Source organism: Lissotriton helveticus, chromosome 3_1 (assembly GCF_964261635.1).
Source record: "Lissotriton helveticus chromosome 3_1, aLisHel1.1, whole genome shotgun sequence".
Taxonomy (NCBI): Eukaryota; Metazoa; Chordata; class Amphibia; order Caudata; family Salamandridae; genus Lissotriton; species Lissotriton helveticus.
This window is the reverse complement of record NC_136061.1, coordinates 1,868,318,866-1,868,339,273: the sequence shown is the minus strand read 5'-3', so window position 1 is coordinate 1,868,339,273 and position 20,408 is coordinate 1,868,318,866. Positions and strand designations below refer to the sequence as shown.

Genomic DNA, 20,408 nt, shown 5'->3' with positions numbered 1-20,408 from the left:
GAGTCACCAGGTGTAGCCATTGTTTGTTGTCAACCTCACCCAATGGCTTTTTTGGGTCATAACCACTCCTCTCCCTGAACTCCTCATACCCCTACCACGCTAACCTTTCAAAGCTAATTTGTGCTAACGAGATCAGACATTTGGACAGGTCTTCCCTGCTCTCTAGGTTTTTCTCACAGTAAATGGTAACATTAATAGTGAATGCTGCCCATCATGTGTCAATGTTGGTGGGACGTTGTGGCACCCTTGTCTCCAGTTCAACACCCCCGGCACTTCCTGCCCTTTCTCCTTAACCGTCACCTGCATTCACCCTCCCCAGCTTGACACCCATTTCTGTAGTCTCTGCTCTCTTTGTACTCCTGTGTCCTGCTACCGCTCTACTCTGCACTTCTCACTTTTGCTGTCATTCCAATAAGTAAGTAAATAAAGCATGTATAGAGCCCTACGAATGCCGAGGCGCCTTGGCGCTGGGCTGTAATGAGTCATGGTAACTGTTGGATTAAATTCGCTTAGTTCGAAACAACCAGGTTTGAAGCATTCTCCTGAACAGGGGTCTGTTTGCTTGTAGCCTGATTGCGACCGGCAACGAGTTCCAGAGTTTCACTGCCCCATCAGCCGGGAATGCCCTATCTGGCACTACCCACGGTACCTAGCGCTTCTGTTCTCCAAAAAACCTGCCCCTGGATTTAAACCAGGCCTTCTGAAAGCACCATGCCCCAACTTCCCACTTGGTGATTCAGCTGCGGCCCCTTCAGCCTCACCTCTTCATCACTCGATGCAGTTTTTTCGCCTGCCATGCTGGTACACGTTGTGCATGTGCCACCAGTCAACATCATACTCATGTTCTGTCACCAGCGTTTGAGCACCACGGCTCCCTGTCCACCTCGGTTTTTTGTGTCGCTGGCTCTCATGCCAACTGTCCCACCTTTGGACCAGTACCCTTTTTCCTGACCCTGTTCCACTGATGCCCTCCTCGAGCTAGTGCTTGCTGTCCTTTCACCTCTTATGTCACTCAAAGTCCAGTCATGCTCGCTGTGGTACTCACACCACGAGCACCAATGTTCTCTTAGCTGCCTCTCTGCCTACTCCTCTCTTTATACTCCCTTCCTTTCAGACTGGCACCTTTCCTGCTGAGAGAATTTCTCTTTTCCCTCTATGTTTTCGTCTGCCACCACGCAGCCCCTTAGCTTGATCTGTGGCCCACCTGCTACTCACAGGCCTTCAGTCCCCTCTCCCTGTGGACCCATCCAGTGTAACTCTTCTTTAACCTGCCTGTTGACACCTGCTCTTAGGCTTTGCCTAACTTTACATGAACGATTACCCACAGTCATTACCTCCTGCCATCAGCGCTCATTCTGAGGACGAGGGTGTCTTGTCCACCTCTGCTCTCTCTTCTGTTGTTTGGTCACCCCACACGGTAACACGTCTCTGTTCTTCTCGCATCAAGGTTAAGATGCTCTGTATAACCTGCCCCAGTGGTCGGATTCTGTATCCTGGAAGTCTCCCTGTTCAGAGGCGCCCACCCTTACCACGCACCAGCAGCTCGCCATGCCATCCCACCCCACCTGGCCTTCCATTGCCTTTCTGACTGGGGCAGCGTATGGGTCCTTCTTGCGCTTCTCTTCACAAGTACTCGTTTTCATTAAACACTAGTCTAACGTCAGGCCTTTGACAGTCCATGATGACACCACGAGAATGATGTCAGTTTATAAAGGAATGAGGGAGGGAGGGGTGATGGTGAAGCATAGATTAATGTTGTGCTTACAAGGCTATGGGACAGGAAAATAGTGCCATCAATGTCTGAATAAAAACAAATGAATATATTATATGAAACTGTTTTAGGATTATTTTGATATATTTTCTGATGCTCCCTTCTGCCATAAAATATCTTCTTTTAAGTTTTGTCTAGATTCCTATTTTGTTCTCTTCATAAACTTTTCATTTCAATATGAACAATTATATTTCTTCTCTCATTCCATTGTTTTCTTTCCTATTTTGCCTTCTCCAACCCCGTTCGTGTTTGCTGTTTATCGTAGGCTCTTGACATCCTTCGTTTTGCACATTTGTTTTCCTGTAACCCTCATTTAATTTATTATCCCCCTTTCACCTGTCACTCTGTTTATACAGCTTATTTTTCCGCAGTGTTGTTTCTCTTTTAATTTCTTGTCATTTTTTTTTATTTCTAGTTTGCCCTGTTTCAACGGCAGCGCCTACAGGTAAACACACACTTTGTTTAATAGGTGTTGCAGAGTAGAGGATAGTGTAGTACAGTGCAGTGGTTCAGACTGGATTGGTGTGGAGTGCAGTGGCATGGAGTGTATTGGTTTTGAGTAAAGGGTTGTAGAGTGTTTTGGCGTGGAGTGCCGTGGCGCAGTGTGGAGCTGCGTAGTTTTAAGTGGTATGCAGTGAAGTGGTGCATGGTAGATTGTAGTGGTGCAGAGTGTAATAGAGTGGCATGGAGTGCAGTGGGCGGGAGTAGATTGTTTCAGAGTAGAGTAGAGTGGTGAAGAGTAGAGTGGCACAGAGTGTGTAGTGGCCTACAGAGCATTGGTGTAGAGTGCAGTAGAGTGGCATAGAGTAGAGTGTAGGCACTTACGGCCACATGCATCAATGTTGCCGTGTGCGAATCCTTAATTGCGAAAATTAAGGAATCGCAATTAAGGATTCGCAAACGGCAATACATGAATAATTCGCATTTTTTTTAGCGATTTGGTATTTTTCCTTAATTGGGATTCACAATTTGCGAATCGCAATTAAGGAAAACCCTTCCCATTGATTCCTATGGGCCAAGAGGCCCATAGGAATCAATGGGAAGGCATTTACAATTTGCGATTTTCAATTTGCGAATCGCAAATTGAAAATGCAATTTCAAGGGTGCAGGGGGGGTCCAAAGAACCCCTCCCTGCACCCCTGAAATTAAACTTAACTGCAATTGTAAAATGCAACTTTAAAAAATGCATTTTTGTGCATGTTTGAAGGATTTCGGTAAATTAGCACGAGGTTCAACCTCATGCTAATTTACCCCTTCCAAATTGATAATTCGCAATTTAAAAATGATCATGCATTGCATTTCAGAAATCTGAAATCGCGATTTCTGAAATGCAATCGCAATTTTAGAAATCGCAACATGATTGCGATTCCTAAAATTGAGAAATACATGATGCATTGCAATTTTGATAATTGCATTCGCAAACGGCCGAAAATTGCGATTCGCACCGTTTGCGAATGCAATTATCGTTGATGCATGTGCCTGATAGAGTGCAGTGGTGCAGATAAGAGTGACACAGAGTTCAGAGTTCAGTAGAGTGGCCTAGAGTGAACTGATGTAGAGTGGAGTGGTGCAGAGTAGAGGTGAGTGGTGCTGAGTAGAGTGGAGTGGTGCAGTAGCATAGAGTGTGGTGGTGTAGAGTACATTGGCGCAGAGTAGAGGGCAGTGATAGAGAGTTTCATATAAAACTCCTTGTTCGAGGTTGAGGAGTTGGAATAATTGTAAGCCTTCACATGTGCCAGACTGTGACACAGTAAAAGAACATTTCAGTGTAAGACCTGGTAGGAAAAGTATATTACCACAAACATTCAAAGATTTTATTATGTGAACATTCATGTGATTTTTGGGGGCATTTTTTGTTTTTGTGGGGATGGGAGATGTGATAGGCTGAGGTATTGTATTGACATGTCAGTAAATGTTGAATTAATATGTACTTATGTATTTAGGTGTTTTGTTATGCCTTACTGTGTTGTATCTCGGCATCAGTCTGTCTTCATCACGCTGGTATGGTGTTACGTAGGTGGAATGGTTCAGTGTTCAGAATGATGTGATTGGAGGATTGCATCAAGAGGCAGTTGATGACTGGCCGACTGGTCGGAGGATGCAGGATGGTACGGGGCTTCTGCTATGGAATAAACCTAAGGAATGATGACGTCAGTGCCTCGCGCTTGCATTATTGCAATCACTAACAGAGACTTGGCTCTTACCCTCACACATCCATGAGCTACGTAGGCGAGACCCCTCCTACTGTCCAGGTTATTCTACACAATCATGTCTTAACTAGGCCATGATCTATTTAGTGGCCTTCAATCTCTGCGGGTTGATGTTGCGCCAGTTCAGTTTGCACGTGACTTGCACCTGGTTCCATCGCTCAACAGTTCGACAGTGTGTTAGACATTATTTATTGTCAGGTATCTGTGTTGATAATGTCTGATTGTGTAGTAAATGCACTGTTTTCGGGCCAGTTGTGATTTACTGTGGGAAGAAATAAGTTCAACAATTCATGCTTCTCACAACTTGGCTAAACTGATCTATGGTTGTGATTACATATGGTACGTGATCCAGTCACCCTGGGGAAGGCGTTTCAGTATAAGACCTCACAGTATGCACAGGTGTGTAGAGTCAGGGTGTCCTCACCAGCTTGCTCTGTGGCACATGCTCCACCTACATATAATTTCTAAAGATGTTACTGGGGGCATCCCTAAACCTTTAACATGCCAGAAACCTTTTTGTGCTCCCCTTTGATGTGCTCCAGACTCTATAGTAACGCTTTGTTCTGCGACCAATATATGGAATTCCTGCACCCCCTGCTGCAGTCCAGCATTCCCACCCTTCTAATCCAGAGTTCCCATTCCACTTCTCCACTGACCTCCAGTATGAATTAACTTCATCTCATCACTGCCTTTGATCGCATAATGCAGTCTGCCCTGTTTCTTGTTTGTAGGGATGCGACAGCCCGCCACATTTATTCCATTTTAAACCCTCTTCCTCTCTAGGTTTGCCTATAACCAAGCAATTCTGTATGAGCGCCAGTATATACTACAGTATTTTTACAAAAGCCTTTAACCTACTATCTCTATAGCAGCATATACTCTTGTACTTCTACCCCTACCTACACCCTGCTACCTTTTGCCCTACCAATATCCCTGTCCTCCTATCGCTACTCATACCTTCTAACCTGTACTTTTACGCATACCGTACGACCTTAACCTGCAGTATTTACCCTCACATCTACATCTCAAATGTCAAACCCCGTTTCGGAGGCCACAGGGAGTGTAGGGGCAACAGCGCCACAGTCTTGGGGACAGAGGGCCTTTGCCTCTACTGTCCGAGGGCCATCCAACTATGACTCTGCAAACTGGGCCAAGTACCCCCCTTCAGCACCGATGACACGCTGTGATGGGCTTTTTGGGAGGTTAGTGTTGGGGGACCCAGGATCAGCACTCAACACCAGCCCTAGCAGCACAATAATATCAAGGTCCATCCCAGTGCTTCTCTTTATATATACAAATACCTTATCACACAAAAGCAGAAAAGAAATTATACACTCTGCAATTACATGTAAACACCCAATTCACTGGTGTGAGTTAAAAACGGGTCTGCACCCTCTAGGAGCTATTCCTCTTTTCCCCCCTTAGTAACTTCTAATCTTTTCATGGCATAACTTCTAATGAGATGCAGAATGCTCCCTCGCACTTCTCTTAGCACACACAGCCTCTAACACATGGGGCCTGTTGGAGTCTCTCAACTGTCCTTGGTTGGAATGGCACAAGTCCACCTTGATTCATGCCAGAGTGGAGGTTTCACTGGTGATAAGAAGGATCTTTCTTGCACAGAGCTCAACGGATGGAAGCCACTGGAGGCTGAGCAGCTAGTCACCTGGAAAGCAACGGCAGGAGCAGGCGCTTCTGGTGGAGGCCCTCTTCCTGGTGACAATGTTGACTGATGCAGTTGGGCCTGGGGTCTTCGGTAGGCCCGATCCTACTACTCTACTGAGTCTCCTTTGGTAATTCACACTAGGGCCTCCCCAAGTGGAGGCAGCTTGTAGTCCTCTTCTCCTGGAGCGGGGCTCAGTCAGGGTGACACACTTCCCGGCACTGTTGTGGGATGCTACAGCAGTCACCCAATGGGGCACTAATGCCTTCTGTCCCTCGGCTGCCAGGTGCTATCTTCAGCACATAGCACCATGAGATGACATCCTTGAATCTTCCGAGCACAATGTCTTTGCAGCAGTTCAGGTTCTTCTACTTATTACAAGGGCACCTGGTATTTGGCTTTCTTTACTGACAGTGCTGCGGTCACACCACCCATGTTCTTATGCACACACATAGTGGGTACCACAATCTCGCACTTACCCTAGGTTCAGTTGCCCGTATCAAACAGGCACACAGCTATTGGTGGCTTGGTGGTGGCGACAGGGGTACTGCACGGTGATCGCCTGACATACTTCTACAGCGTAGCCTCTTCTATAATGATCAGGTTTATGACAAACCCACAAATAATATTGGTCAAGGGCAGGTCTAGCCCTTTCGGAACATACTAGATTAGTGTGCGATGAGGCCAAAATCCAAAAAACAAGATAACAAATTATCAAGGTTTGGCATGCAAGGCAAGCGACAAGGCTGTATATCATGCAGGAGACATTCCAGTCCAAACATCAGTTTATAACGTAGAACCACTACCCCTGCTTGAACCCATCTTCTCTTCACCTTACCTGTATCCTAGTATCATTACCACATCTATACACCCTTTACCCCTGACCATACCCTGACCATACCCTAGTTGGTCTACACCCATCTGTACTCTAGAGTTGCTAGCTCTACCTATACTATATATGTTGTATTTCCATTACTGTTGCTAATACCCTAGTAATTGTACCCATACCTAGGCCTTAGTACCTCTATCCATTAATATACCCTTCACCCTCTGTCCTTACCTATACATAACTGCCTCTACTCCTACCAGTAACGTAGTACCTAAACCAGCATAACCTCCTGAAAATACCCTGTATCTACAAACTCTACTTAAATTCTCTAAGGCTACCTATAGGCTGATTTGCATATGGCCATGTCTGAACTGGGGTGGTGTGGAGTGCAAAAAAACGATGGATTTAGGCCCAGATCTATGTACTGGGGTGAATGTATGACATTGTTCTGCATTCTGTCCATCAACTGTTGGTTTTGTACCTATAGCCTTGAACCTTTACCTACTATCTCCACCCTCACCTATACCCTAGTATGACTACCCCTGACTATACCATAGTACATTTACCTATATACTATTACATGAACCCGTATTCGAGTACGTCTACCCAGTGTTTAACTTGTAAAAGAATGAATGCCGGTGCCCAGGGCTCTGCTCAGAAGCCTGCCACCAATGTTATTAAATGTCAGCCTGCCAAATACACCACCTCAGCCTCTTTGATCCACGACCAGACATTCCCTTCCCGTTTATCTAACTTTTGCAGGTTCCTGCTATTTTCTTTCGGAAGGTTTTTCCGTCTTTCTCTGCCTCCGTCTTTTTCGTTTAGTATTTTTTTTCACTTTCTTGCTCTCGTAATTGCTTGATGCAGGAAAATCAGAGCTGATCCCCCAAAACGAGTGGCGGTGGCTCCCACCGGCAACCACCTGCTCAAATTAGCACTGCCTCTGCTCAGAGTAAACCCTAGTACCTCGACCCCTACAAACACCCCAGTTACCCGTGTAGCGCTGTACCCTAAAATCCCTTCCCCAACATGTACCCTAATATATCTTCTTTCTCCTCCTCTCCATTATTGTTGCCCCATTTTCTCCCAATGTTCCCTTTTGCCATTTTCTTAACACACGTAGCCCGTTTGTGTTTTTTTCCCAACATAACACCAGTAGTTTGAAGAAAACGACTTTTTCAATTTGGAAATTCGCCAGAGATCGGCAGATGAGTCGTCAGGCTGGTGTCCCAATATTGTTTTTCCTGGGAAACGAGGTAACGTCCTTCATTCTGCTCTGGAACATTGCCCCTTTTGTTGCACTGAAAAAGGTCATGATCGTGATGACTTGATTCCATGAATGGTTCCTCAGTTGTCAGATTACTATGACTTTTTGTGCTAGTTATAAATTAATTACGATGTATTATTTCCGCTCAACAGAAACATCAACTACACGAAGGACGACTGTGTGCCGCTGCGTTTACAAGGGCCAGTCCTACTTGCCAGGTAAGCACTTTTAAAGCAGTAACTAGACTGCAAAGAGAATATGTAAATTAAATTACAGGCAAATATGCGCTCCGGAGAGACTGCAATGTTTTACAAATAAACGAGGATTCATTAAAGACATACCCCCAGATTCATCAAAGATATGTTTTGCGAGTCCTAAGAGCGAATTTTAAGGATTCGCTATTAAAGACTCGCAAAGCGGGATGCAGGTAGGAATCGCAATGGTATTTGCGATTCCTACTGATTCCTCATTTGCTAATCGCAAATAAGGAATGGCTTATGAATGGGGAGTCATTCCTTATTTGCGATTAGCAAATAGCGAATCGCAAATGTGCCGCAATTTCAAGGGTGCCAGGGTGTCCAAAGGACACCCTTTTGCACCCCTGAAATGGTAATGTTCACTGGTGTTGCGCACACACATGTCCCAAGGACATGTGTGTGCGTAATATACAACTTAGAAAAATGCACTAAAGTGCATATTTCTAAGTTTTTGCTATTTACCACGTATTTTGACTTTGCGGTAAATAGCGGCCCCAGATTGCGAATTCGCAATATGGGAATGGTTCATGCATTGCATTTAAGGAATCGCAAATTGCGATTCCTTAAATGCAATCGCAATTTGAGAACTCGCAATTATTTGGAAATACTTAAATTGCGAGTGCATGAACCCTTGATGCATCTCAAATGCCATTTTTGCAGGCGCAAACGGCCGAATTTTGCGATTCACACCGTTTGCGCTTGCAAAAATGCTTGATGCATCTACCTGTTAGTGCACTAACGGCCACACGCATCAACGGTTCCGTTTGCGATTCCTAAATTGCGAAAATTAAGGAATCGCAATTTAGAAATCGCAAACGACAATGCATCAAAAAATCATAATTTTTTTTGCGATTCGGTATTTTTCGTTAATTGCGATTCACATTTTGCGAATCGCAATTAAGGAAAACCCTTCCCATTGATTCCTATGGGCCAAGAGGCCCATAGGAATCAATGGGAAGGCATTTACAATTTGCGATTTTCAATTTGCGAATCGTAAATTAAAAATGCAATTTCAAGGGTGCAGGGGGGGTCCAAAGAACCCCTCCCTGCACCCCTGAAATTAAACTTAACTGCAATTTACACACACACATGTCCCTCGGACATGTGTGTGTGTAAAATGCATCTTTCAAAAATGCATTTTTGTGCAGGTTTGAAGGTTTTCGGTAAATTAGCATGAGGTTCAACCTCATGCTAATTTACCGCTTACAAATGGCTAATTCGCAATTTAAAAATGACCATGCATTGCATTTAAGAAATCTAAAATTGCGATTTCTTAAATGCAATCGCAATTTTAGAAATCGCAACATGATTGCGATTCCTAAAATTGCGAAATACATGATGCATTCCAATTTTGATAATTGCATTCGCAAACGGCCGAAAATTGGGATTCGCACCGTTTGCGAATGCAATTATCGTTGATGCATGTGCCCGTAAAAGTTTCCCATATATAATTCTGAGGAGAGGTTCCTTTTTGCTTATTCTGCATTCTTAATGATTGGTGATAGTTTTGCCAGAACATTTGCCCATCTTGGAAGTTGTGAGTGCCTGGATACCCTCAAGGGTGACAAGTAGCGCTCTACAAAACTGTTCTATTCTAACCTTTGTGTATGATAAAGCTGTCAGAGGATATGTGGCAAAAAAGCAACGCATGGTGCATAGCATTACTGTAGTAGTTAGGGCTGACACCTGACCGATTTTCTAGAGACACTACTGGAGTTTTAATGTCCCAGCAGGTACACAAATAGGCATAATCACTATTTTGAGGCCTTATATGTACATATTTCAAACAGTCCATTAAAGCACTTATAAATGTGTTGTAGAGCTAGCTTAGAATCACTAACTATTCATTGAAGCAAACAAAGGCAGAAAATGAAAGTTACAAATGAATACATACGATTTTCCTTAAAGTCCTATTTAGTGTCACGTCTGGGCTTTTACAAACTCTTAAACCAACAACAAATGGCTGGCATGTTTCTCTTGTAAAGGTGGCAACCTTAGTAGTCTAGGAGATATCTGCCAATTTCTGTGAAAAACTTTTCTCAGTTTCTCTCCTCCCCCTGAGGAAGTAGAGACAATACAATGAGTTTATAGATGCCGTCCACAGCTATCGAATGCCCTTCAGTGGACCACCAAGGTCTTGAGTCCGAAGGGGTGAAGACAGTTTGATAATTTTTCTCTGGTTAAGAAGGGGGGGGGAGGTGTGCATAACATAGCTGAGGTAGGAAACAAGACTAACCCCCAGATTCATCATTGTCCTCTTTTGCGAGTCCTTAATAGCGATTATTAAGGAATCGCTATTAAAGACTCGCAAAACGGGATGCATGTAGAAATCGCAATTAATTTTGCGATTTCTACTGCTTCCTTATTTGCGATTAGCTAATTGCTAATCGCAAATAAGGAATGGCTATCCCATTCATTCCTATGGGCCTCAAGGCCCATAGGAATGAATGGGGAGTCATTACTTATTTGCGATTAGCAATTAGTGAATCGCAAATAAGGAAGCGATTTCAAGGGTGCCAGGGTATCCAAAGGACACCCTGTAGCACCCCTGAAATGCAAATGTACACAGGTGTTGCGCACACACATGTCCAAAGGACATGTGTGTGTGTAACATACAACTTAGAAAAATGCACTAATATGCATTTTTCTACGTTTTCGCTATTTACCACGAAGTTACACTTCGCTGTAAATAGCGACCCCATATTGCGAATTCACAATCTCTAATTGAGATTCCTTAAATGTGATTCTTCGCAATTTAGCGAATTCTGTAATTGCGATTTTTGCATTTGGGATGATGAATCCCAAATGCAAAAATAGCGCTCGCAAAGGGCCGGATTCTCAGAATCTGGCCCTTTGCGAGCCGATTTTAGTTTGATGAACCTGGCCGTATGTTCCGGGATGCACACTGCTTTCTTCTGAGGCCTGTCACCTGGCCACCTCAAGATGCAACACTGCATCTAAAGGGGGGTAGACCGTTTTTCGTACTGCTCCCACAACTCTGGAACCAGCTGCCCGATCACCTGCATAAAGTACTGGCTCTTCTCCCATTCAGGAAACAACTTAAAACGCTCCTGTTTAGGGAGGCACTGGACACTGTCTAAACTCACCACACTCCGTGGCCGTACATCTGCCCAAGACCCCTCGAAAATCCCCCTAAGGGCTTAGAGACCCGCCAGTGATTAGCGCTATACAAAAATCAATTACAATTACAATTAAAAGTACAGGCCCAAATGCGAAGGGCCTGGGTAAAAGGAGGCCCTGCTAGGCATCCCCAAAATCAGTTTCTGACAGTCATTCCATATCGGAAAGGCAAACATGGATTGGCTGTCGGAAACCGACATCAGAATCCTGACGAGGGAAACGCCCTCCTTAAGGGATTATCAGCCTGATTCATGAAGCGAAATAGCGCCCGCAATGGCTGCGAAAATGCAATTGCGGGTGCAAAAAACGGAATCGGCATTCAAGTACAAAATAGCGAATTCGCAAACACAGAATAGCGATTATAATAGCGATTACTCTATAATAGTCGCAGAGTCCCGGTAGTCGCGCATTAGCGATACGGAAATAGCGACCAACCACGGAATCTGCGAAATGAATAGCGAAACGCAATATATTCTCAATCGGCATTCATGAAAAATATACAATAGCGGAAACACCCAAAATCTCTATTTAGCGCGGCGCAAATTAAGGACAACTCAAAGCAGGTGGTAACCATAAAAGCCATGATGAACAAAAATTTGAAAAACAGTTGGCCAATCACCAACAGGTCCAGGCCTGACCAATCACACATAAGGACATTCAGCAGCAGCATTAGGCGTTCCACAATGCCAGGAATGTACATGGTGGTGAGGCGGCGAAGGCTACAGCGAGCAGCACGGAGGAGACGCATGAGGCAGGAAAGGATTTACCGGCAGCGGGTCACCTTGCTGGGCCAAACCAGAGAACAGATATATGCTAAATACAGGCTGAATGGGGAAATGATCATCTGGCTGATACATGAACTTGACCCCCTCATGCAGCACCCAACAAGGCGGAACAATTCGGTGCCTACACATGTGCAGGTATTGTGCAGCCTGCACCTCCTGGCCTCCGGCACTTTCCAGGGCATAGTAGCAGCTGCTGGGGGGATATCCCAGCCCACCATGTCACGCTGCCTCCACACTTTCGTTGACGCCATGCTCACCCAGCTCCACCGCCACATCACATTTCCCACGAGCCAACAGGAATTGGACCTGACAAAACTTCAATTTTACAATGTAGCCCACTTTCCCCATGTCCTCGGCTGCATAGACTGTACCCACGTCGCCATCTGCCCACCAGCTGCCACGGAGTATATGTACCGCAACAGGAAGTCTTACCACTCCCTCAACATACAGATGGTCTGCAATGCCAAGACCATCATCACTGACATTGTCGCCCAGTACCCAGGGAGTACCCATGACTCCTTTATCTTCAGGCACAGCGGACTCCACACACGACTGCTCAGGGGAGAGTTTGGGGAAGGACACCTACTTGGTAAGTACACTTTGTCGACAATGTCACATTGTAATGAAGGCACTGCGCTGCACAGGCAATCAACATCTGCTCCTCTCATTCAGGTGACAGTGGCTACGCCCTACGGGAATACCTCCTGACCCCTTACCTCAACCCTGCCACACCTCAGCAACGGCGCTACAATGTTGCGCACATCCGGACAAGGAACTGTATAGAAAGGACATTTGGCCTGCTCAAGAGCAGGTTCCGTATACTGCACAAGACAGGTGGGGCCATGTATTACAATCCTGCTGCCTGCTGCCGCATTGTGGCTGTCTGTGCAATGCTTCATAACATTGCAACCAAGCGCCGGATACCTGTTGAGATCTCAGGCAGTGAATCAGAAGGGGACGACCGGCCACCAGCACATGCGCACCATGCACGCGGGGAGAACCCAGCTGAAGGCCACAGACGTCGCAACCACATCACAGCGAACAATTTCTAGCCCACCCTCTACCCCCACCCCACATATCACAATTGCATGCAAAATGTAATGATCACACAAGGCTAATGTGTGCAGCAAAATAAATATATTTGTTTCATTCACAAGAAAAAGGTAATCTGTACAACTATTTACAACCAACAGTATTCCTTCATACTGCAGTGTGCAAGTCAATGGCAGGCTTATAGTCAGCCTGTGCCTGTGTTTTTTGGGCAGAGTCAAGTGCGCCTCCTGCGCGTTATGCCCAGCCGCCTCTGAGGCTCATCCTCCTCCGGGGCACCTGTACCAGGCGTTGCCCTGGTGCTGCGCCTAAGTGGCGGGACTAGTGTTGCAGATTGGCTGCTGACGCTTGAAGCCCCCTCTTCTGCTTGTTTGGCGCGTTAGCGATTCTCGCCTCATAGTATTCGGCTTTCCTGACAGTAATGGATTTTTTATATAGAGTAATTCGGGATTTATATGTTGCCAACTCCTCTGGTTCGTACGATTTCCGCCATTGCCTCTCGGTGTGGCGGAGGCTTTGCTTTAGATCCCTCATTAAACCACGGGGTCCCCTTCCCTTTGTTTCTCATTCGGTCTCTTCTCTCCGGGGCCACTTTGTCTATGGATCGACAAAAGGTATTGGTCAGGGCTTCGCTCTCCTGGCACCTGGGGGGACCTAAGTAGAGTTTCTACTAGGTTCAATTTTCTTCCAGTTACGCCCTGTTCTCCACTCTGGGCATGGTTGTAATAGTTGGCCGTCCGTTGGGACCCAGCAGCTGAGGAGCGCGGGGTCTGACCAAGCACAGGGGCTGATATCTATTGGACTGGCCCATGGTTGCGAGGGCCAGATAAGATCCAGGGTGTCCCCTTTTGAGTGGATTGGGGCATCCACTAGTTGGCGGAGCCCCATTGCGCACATTCCTGTCTCAACCTGGCTAGCGGGCAGCTCTTTCGGGACAGTATCCCAGTCATAGTTAAAATAACCCGCCACCAGAAGTCGTGTGTACCGTGAACTAAGGTCAGTAATAATTTCAATAAAAAGTTTGTTAAACTTGGGGTTAGCCTTGGGAGGCGGTATGTAACCAACATTAGTAGGCAGGATGTTTTATTTCAAATTCTGTTTATTAAAGTTTTTGAGATTGATACAAGAATGCAGCACACATGCAACAAATTATCAAAGTAAGCCAAGAGTTTCAGAGATCCTATGTAGGTTACAGTTTGGTCACTAGTTCTGTGGCATAAAAAAGACGTATTGATAGTTACACTTGCACTTCATTGCAGGTAGTATTCTACATTCCTTCATCAATCCACCCTCTAGAGAGGGGAACATAGAAAGGAACTTAATATACCTAAAAACTAAACAAAACCTTGATATCAAGGTGCAAATGAAAATAAATTGGCCATGAGGGGCTGGGAGCCGGTGCCCATGGCAAGGCATCATCCCAACTGCAGGCCACCAGCTGTATTGCTATAACATTAGATATGGAATAGGTTAAGGGCCCTTAGTCGTGGGGGCGCATGCCGTCAATGGGAAGCCTTCAGATAATTAATTCACCAGCAGGGACCATATGTATTCGAACCCTTTTCTATTGTCATCCACTATGCCTGTCATGCGCTCCATAGCCAGCGCCCTCCACAGCCGTGTGTGCCATTGAGTTAATGATGGTGCCTCTTGCTTTTTCCATGCGGCTGCTACTGCCATTTTCACTGCCCCTAGGCAAAGCCACATGGCAGACTTATCACTTTGCGTTTGTCGTTTCAGGGTTGGGTCTCTTACCCCCAGCAAGGTGTGTTCCAGGGTGTAGGAAAGTGGGTAGCCCAACATGAGTTTGATTTGGGATAGGAACTCTTTCCAAAAAGGCTGGATGGAGGAGCAGTCCCACCAGATATGATGGAAGTCGCCCAGTAGCCCACAACCCCGCAAGCAACTATCTGAAGCGTTGGGAAAGATCTTGTGTAATTTCTGGGGATATAAGTGCCAGTCATACATAATTAAACGCTCCCACTGCTTATCTGCTATAGGGGGTGTCCAAAAGCGCATCCCAAAACCGTTTATATCGTGGGGTCGACCTGGGGCTTAGATCTTGTATGAGAGCATACAGAAAGGAGATTCAGCCCCTGGAGGTGGATCCCGATTGAGCAAATTTCTCTATGAGGAGCAGGTCCCTGGTAGCGGCCAGCCATGCCAAGGGTTGCTGCACCCAATGTTTAAGTTGCATATAGTGGAACTCCTCGTTGGTGGTTAGTGCAAATTCTTTTATGTATTCTTGAAAGCTGACAATCTCACCTTTTGTGAAACAGGTAGAAAATCATGAGACAGCCTCCCTCCAGCCATGCCTCGAAAGGTCTCGAATGGATTGCAGGGGGGGATGCAGCATTAAAGTGTATGGGCGTATAGGGAGATGGAAAGATAGTCAACTGTAACCTCCCAGTGAGAGTATCCCAAACCCGCAGCGTGGTGGATGTGGGTGTACTGATGTAGGCGTTGGGCGGTCTGTCATGCTTGGGTTTCCACAACAGATCCAATATGGTTCTGCCAGTGATCTGTCTATCTATGTGAAGCCTGTGTTTCTCTGAGGCACGCAGCGACCATTCTGTGATTACTCGAAGCTATGCTGCCCTGTAATACCTCTGAAAATTCCGGTAGTGCCAAACTCCCCTCCTTGCCTGCCCTTGTGAGCAGGCGATAGGGCAAGCGGGCCCTCCCCCCAGCCATATGAATTTAGTGATCATTTGTCGCAGCTCCCTGAAGAGACCTTTTTTCAATGGAATGGGTAGCCCCTGAAAAATGTAAAGCAAGCGGATGAGCGTGTGGATCTTGATACCATTATCCGGCCCAGCCAGGAGATGTGCGCAGCACTCCACTTGCCTAAGTCGCTTTTTAGTTGGCGAAGAAGGGGAGGGAAGTTGGCCTTGTAGAGATCTAAGATACGGGGTGGACTTAACACCAACATAGGTAATCTCTTTAGTGGTGCATCTGAATGGTGACACTCTCTCCACTTGTCGCCACTCTTCTTTAGATAGGGTCAGATTAAGTAAGAAGGATTTGGTCAAGTTAATCTTAAATCCCGCCGCCTTCTCAAAGAGCGCAAGCTCCCCCTGAATATTCGGAAGAGAAGTCAACGGCTCTGACCGGCAAAAGCACGTCATCGGCAAAGAGCGATATCTTATGATCGTCTGAGCCAAACCGCAACCCTGGTATATCCGGGTTAGCTCTAATTTTATGCGCTAGGGGTTCGATGCTTAAGGCGAAAAGGAGGGGGGACAATGGGCACACCTGCCTCGTCCCAGGCGCTAAACCTAAGGAAGGGAAAGCAACGCCTTGACCAAGACCCGAGATCTAGGAGAGTGATAGTTGGCACGAATCATCCCAATAAAAGTCTCATTAAATCCAAAGCGGCGAAGCACTCGAAACAAAAACGTCCACTCCACGCGGTCAAATGCTTTCTCTGTGTCAAGCGAGAGAAGAGCCGCTGGAATGTCTTTCTTCCGAGCTTTCTCAATTATATGGATGATGCTCCACAAATTATCATGAGTCTGTCGCCCTTTAATAAAGTCTGATTGGTCTGGGTCAATAAGTTCCGGGAGCACAGATTTGAGGCGAGTAGCCAAGATTTTGGAATAAATCTTGGCGTCTAGATTCAGAAGGGCGATCAGGCGGTAAGAGGAACAGGCTGTAGGATCCTTCCCCGACTTAGGATGCCTGCCACAATCGCCTCTCTCATAGATGTGGTGACCTGTTGTATAGAAGCAATGACATTGAATAAAGTAGTTAAAAAGGGGGCAAGTTCCGGTGCAAAGGTGCGGTAAAAATGTGCTGTAAACCCATCCGGCCCAGCGCTTTTTGTAGTTTAAGTGCGTCAATTGCCTTCTGCACTTCCTCAGAGGAAACGGGTTGAGCTAAGTCCTCATTAATGGTAGCCGGAACCTGTGGGAGGTCCAAAGATTCCAGGTATCCCTCTTGCGCCCGTGGGAGTTCTGTGGTGTAGAGAGTATGGTAGAATTTTTTAAAGGCTTGCACTTTCCCCTCCTCTGTCTTTTGTGAGACGCTCACATCATCTATGATAAGTTTTATGTATTTCCTTTCCTGTTTGGCCCGTAACTGACGTGCGAGAAGGGATCCCACTCTGTTGCCTCCCTCATATCACTTGGCCTGTAAGCGTAAGATTATTTTTTCCGCCCTGTTAGTGTAGATGGCCTGCAGCTTCCCTTTAAGGGCATTAACTTCCCTTAGCACCGGAGCCGAGGGGCTAGCCTTAAGTGCCAGTTCTGCAGATTGCAGTTCCTGTTCCAACATGAGACGCTCCTCTCGCTGTTGCATTTTCAGGGTGTTGGCCAATTCGATGCATTTTCCCCGAACTACCGCTTTGCAAGCGTCCCAAGTGGTGGCGTGAGAGTTAAGCTTAGGGTTATTTTTCTCACAGAAATCTTTAATGGTTTGCCTAATTTCGTTGCGCAGCAGTCTGTCCCTACATAGGAAGTGGGGGAAGTACCAACGCGCATGTTTTGGTTGTGGGTTCGGCCAGGTAATGGTCATTTCAAGAGGGGCATGGTCAGACAAACAAATTGGGTGGAAGTGTGTCTGTAGTATCAAGGCGAGCAGAGATTTGCTCACAAATATATGATTGAAGCGGGAGTATGTTCTGTGGGAGTGAGAGAAGAAGGAATAGTCGCGCATGGTGGGGTTACCCTCCCTCCATATGTCCACCAGGCCCAGGAGTTGGAGCTGCACCTTAATGCCTTTCCAAAAAGCCCCCCTGTTGCCCTGTGTGGATGAGTCATGTCTAGCCCCTGATCCCAAATAAGATTGATATCTTCCATTAGGAGAATGTCCACTTGCGCAAAGTTCTCCAAAGCCAAAAGGAAAGAGAGTATAAAGTCTTGTTGCCCTGTATTTGGTGCATAGATAACTGCAAACGTAAATTGTCGACCCCTCAGTTCCCCCTGACCATAATGTATCTCCCTGCTTTGTTAACTTTGGTGTCCTGGGATTCAAACGGGACCCCCGCATGGAAAAGCAATGCCACCCCATTCGGTTTGGAAGCGTGCGAGGATCTGAAGATGAGAGGATATGCTCTGTGCTTCAGACGTTATTCCTCAGCTTTTTTGAGGCGTGTTTCTTGAAGGGCTGCCATTTGGACATTATGATCATGTAAATATTTCCAAAGGAGTTGACGCTTATTAGGGGAGTTGAGGCCCCGAATATTCCATGGTATAACCTGGACTGCCATGGGGAGTTGGGTGGGGTTCGGCCACCCCCGTTAGACCTCCTGCACTGGCTGTGTCTTCGGCATTCCCCTAACCCCCTACCCCTCAAACAAAAAATATAAAAAAAGGCACGATGACATCGAACTAACTTAACTGAACAAAAGAGACTGTAAAATTGAGTGTAGTGGATCCCTATCCTAGAGGAGACCCTCTTAACTAGAACACACTCAGGGAACACGACCATTCCTGTTCCCCCATTCCCCCACAACAGCAACTGATAAGGCATATGCTGAAAAAAATTATTCAGCACTCTGTGGCAGTCGAATTTCTGAACACCCCTGTCATAGCAACATCAGACTATCCGCTCAGGCGGCTCCGTAGGTGTTCAACTGTGTGCAAGCCCTCCGCTCCAATCACCCTCCCAATGTAATCTCTTTACCGCTGTAGTGACAGGCAGCAATGTAGTCCACTCACACCCCATGTTGCCCATGCATACAGTCCACAAGTTACGATGTCCTGACCCTAGACTACATAAAATTGGGCAGGCCATGGGATCCTTAAAGTCTTGTGGAATGCAAATCGTCAGCACCATCCAATTCTCCACAACACCAACTGGCTCTCCCCTTGCGGACCAGAAGTTCTAAATGATAGACCCTATTTTACAAAAACTGGGGCAGGCCATAAGCTTGTTAAAGACTTGCGGAATGCAAGTCATCCACTCCAACCATGTCTCCATACCACTGAGTGGGTGTCCCCCAGCAGTAAGGAGGGAGCAATGATCCCTTTTTACTGAACACAAATTGATCGTGAGACCTTCAAGTCTTGGAGCCCCCAGAGTCAAGGGAGATGCAAGTCCTCCACTCCTATCATTCACTCCTGGACGACCATATGTCCAGGGAGATTGTGAACCCTCTGAAATGAGTGGCAGTTATTTTTAGGGCCCATAGATCATAGAGTTCAGTCTGAAGTGATCTTGCTCCCCTTCCCCACTCTCCGCCATTGGCCTGTCTTGGCGCTTAGACCACCGCTCCCCTGCAGAGTCCCTTGAAGATGCAACTTTGGTAGATGTGGAGAGCTCTAGTCCCAGCAGGTCCGTCGCTTCCGCCAATTCTGTGCAATGGAGATGTTTGCTGTTCCATTGGAAGGCAATCCCCAAGGGGTAAGTCCAGCGGTATCTGATTTTCTTCTCCTGCAGAAATTCAGTGATTGAGTGGAATTGTTGGCGTTGTAGGAGCGAGGCCTGGGCCACATCTTGGTAGAGCATGCCTGTGACGTCCTGGAAGGTGACCTTGTAGGTGACCCTCACCTTGTGTAAGACCAGTTCCTTCACCCGGTAGGATGTTTTAAATGGAATTTGTACCCCAATATGTCTGCCTGGTCAATGCTCTCTGCCACTATTGTAGTGTCTTTTATCCACGTATTAAAAAGAATGGCTACTCCCCCCTCCCCGGGCATTTACTTGTCTATTGTGCCAGAGAGCATTGAAGTTCCCTGGTAGGGCGGCGATGATATCTGGGACTGAGGTATCACCTAACCAGGTTTCAGTGAGTGCTAGGTTGTCTATATCTCCATCCTGGAGGAGTGAGAAGACTTCCAGGTGGTGCTACTGTAAGGATCGAGTATTTAAGACTGCCACTTTCAGGCCGAATGGGTTTGCTAGGTGTAGTGCTGATATTGGGGAGTAGGCCTGGAGTATTGTTATTATTATTATTGTGGGACATCTATGGTGCCCCCCTAAACATCCCTGCACCGTGTGGCAGGCACCTCAAGGTGCCTGCCACTCAGGTGAGGGGATGTTTCTAAATTTCCCTTTTTCAATGAGAGCTTGTGTTGCGGGTTGTTTCGGCCCACCGCACAAGCGCCCACTGAAAAATGTAAGTTTGCGAACGCACAATGTGTGGTCGCATCCGAATGCGGTTGTTGGAACCATTGACCTACGGTCAGGCGGTTCCTTCCCCGAAACAGTGTCAGTCAGAGGTATCTCCGACCGACATCGTAATTAGGCCCAAAGTGATGCAAGGCAGGTGAAAAAATAAGCAAGGATATTTACTTTCTAGGGCAAACTACTTTGAACCATAAAGGCGCCCTTTTCTTTGTGCAAATAGCACTTTGTTGTGCTTTGCGCCAAATTGTTTATCAAGGAGGTGGGATTTGGGTCTCACTCAGGTGGATCAGCTTAAACACCCACATTTTATGATGCAAAGCTCGATTTACTCAGATATGCAGATCAGGAGTTGTGTCAAAAACCA

The 20,408-nt window shown here is 46.4% G+C and overlaps 1 protein-coding gene across 1 annotated transcript in view; it reads left to right on the top strand.

Annotated features, from left to right (window-relative positions):
• The window catches only part of LOC144825191 (mucin-2-like), a 1,014,272-nt gene that overhangs the window by 624,503 nt on the left and 369,361 nt on the right, over positions 1–20,408 (top strand). Inside the window, exons 29-30 of the mRNA XM_078684042.1 lie at positions 2,187–2,216; positions 7,893–7,958. Of these exons, the coding sequence (XP_078540168.1) occupies positions 2,187–2,216; positions 7,893–7,958 (96 nt within the window). The remainder of the gene's footprint in view (positions 1–2,186; positions 2,217–7,892; positions 7,959–20,408) is intronic.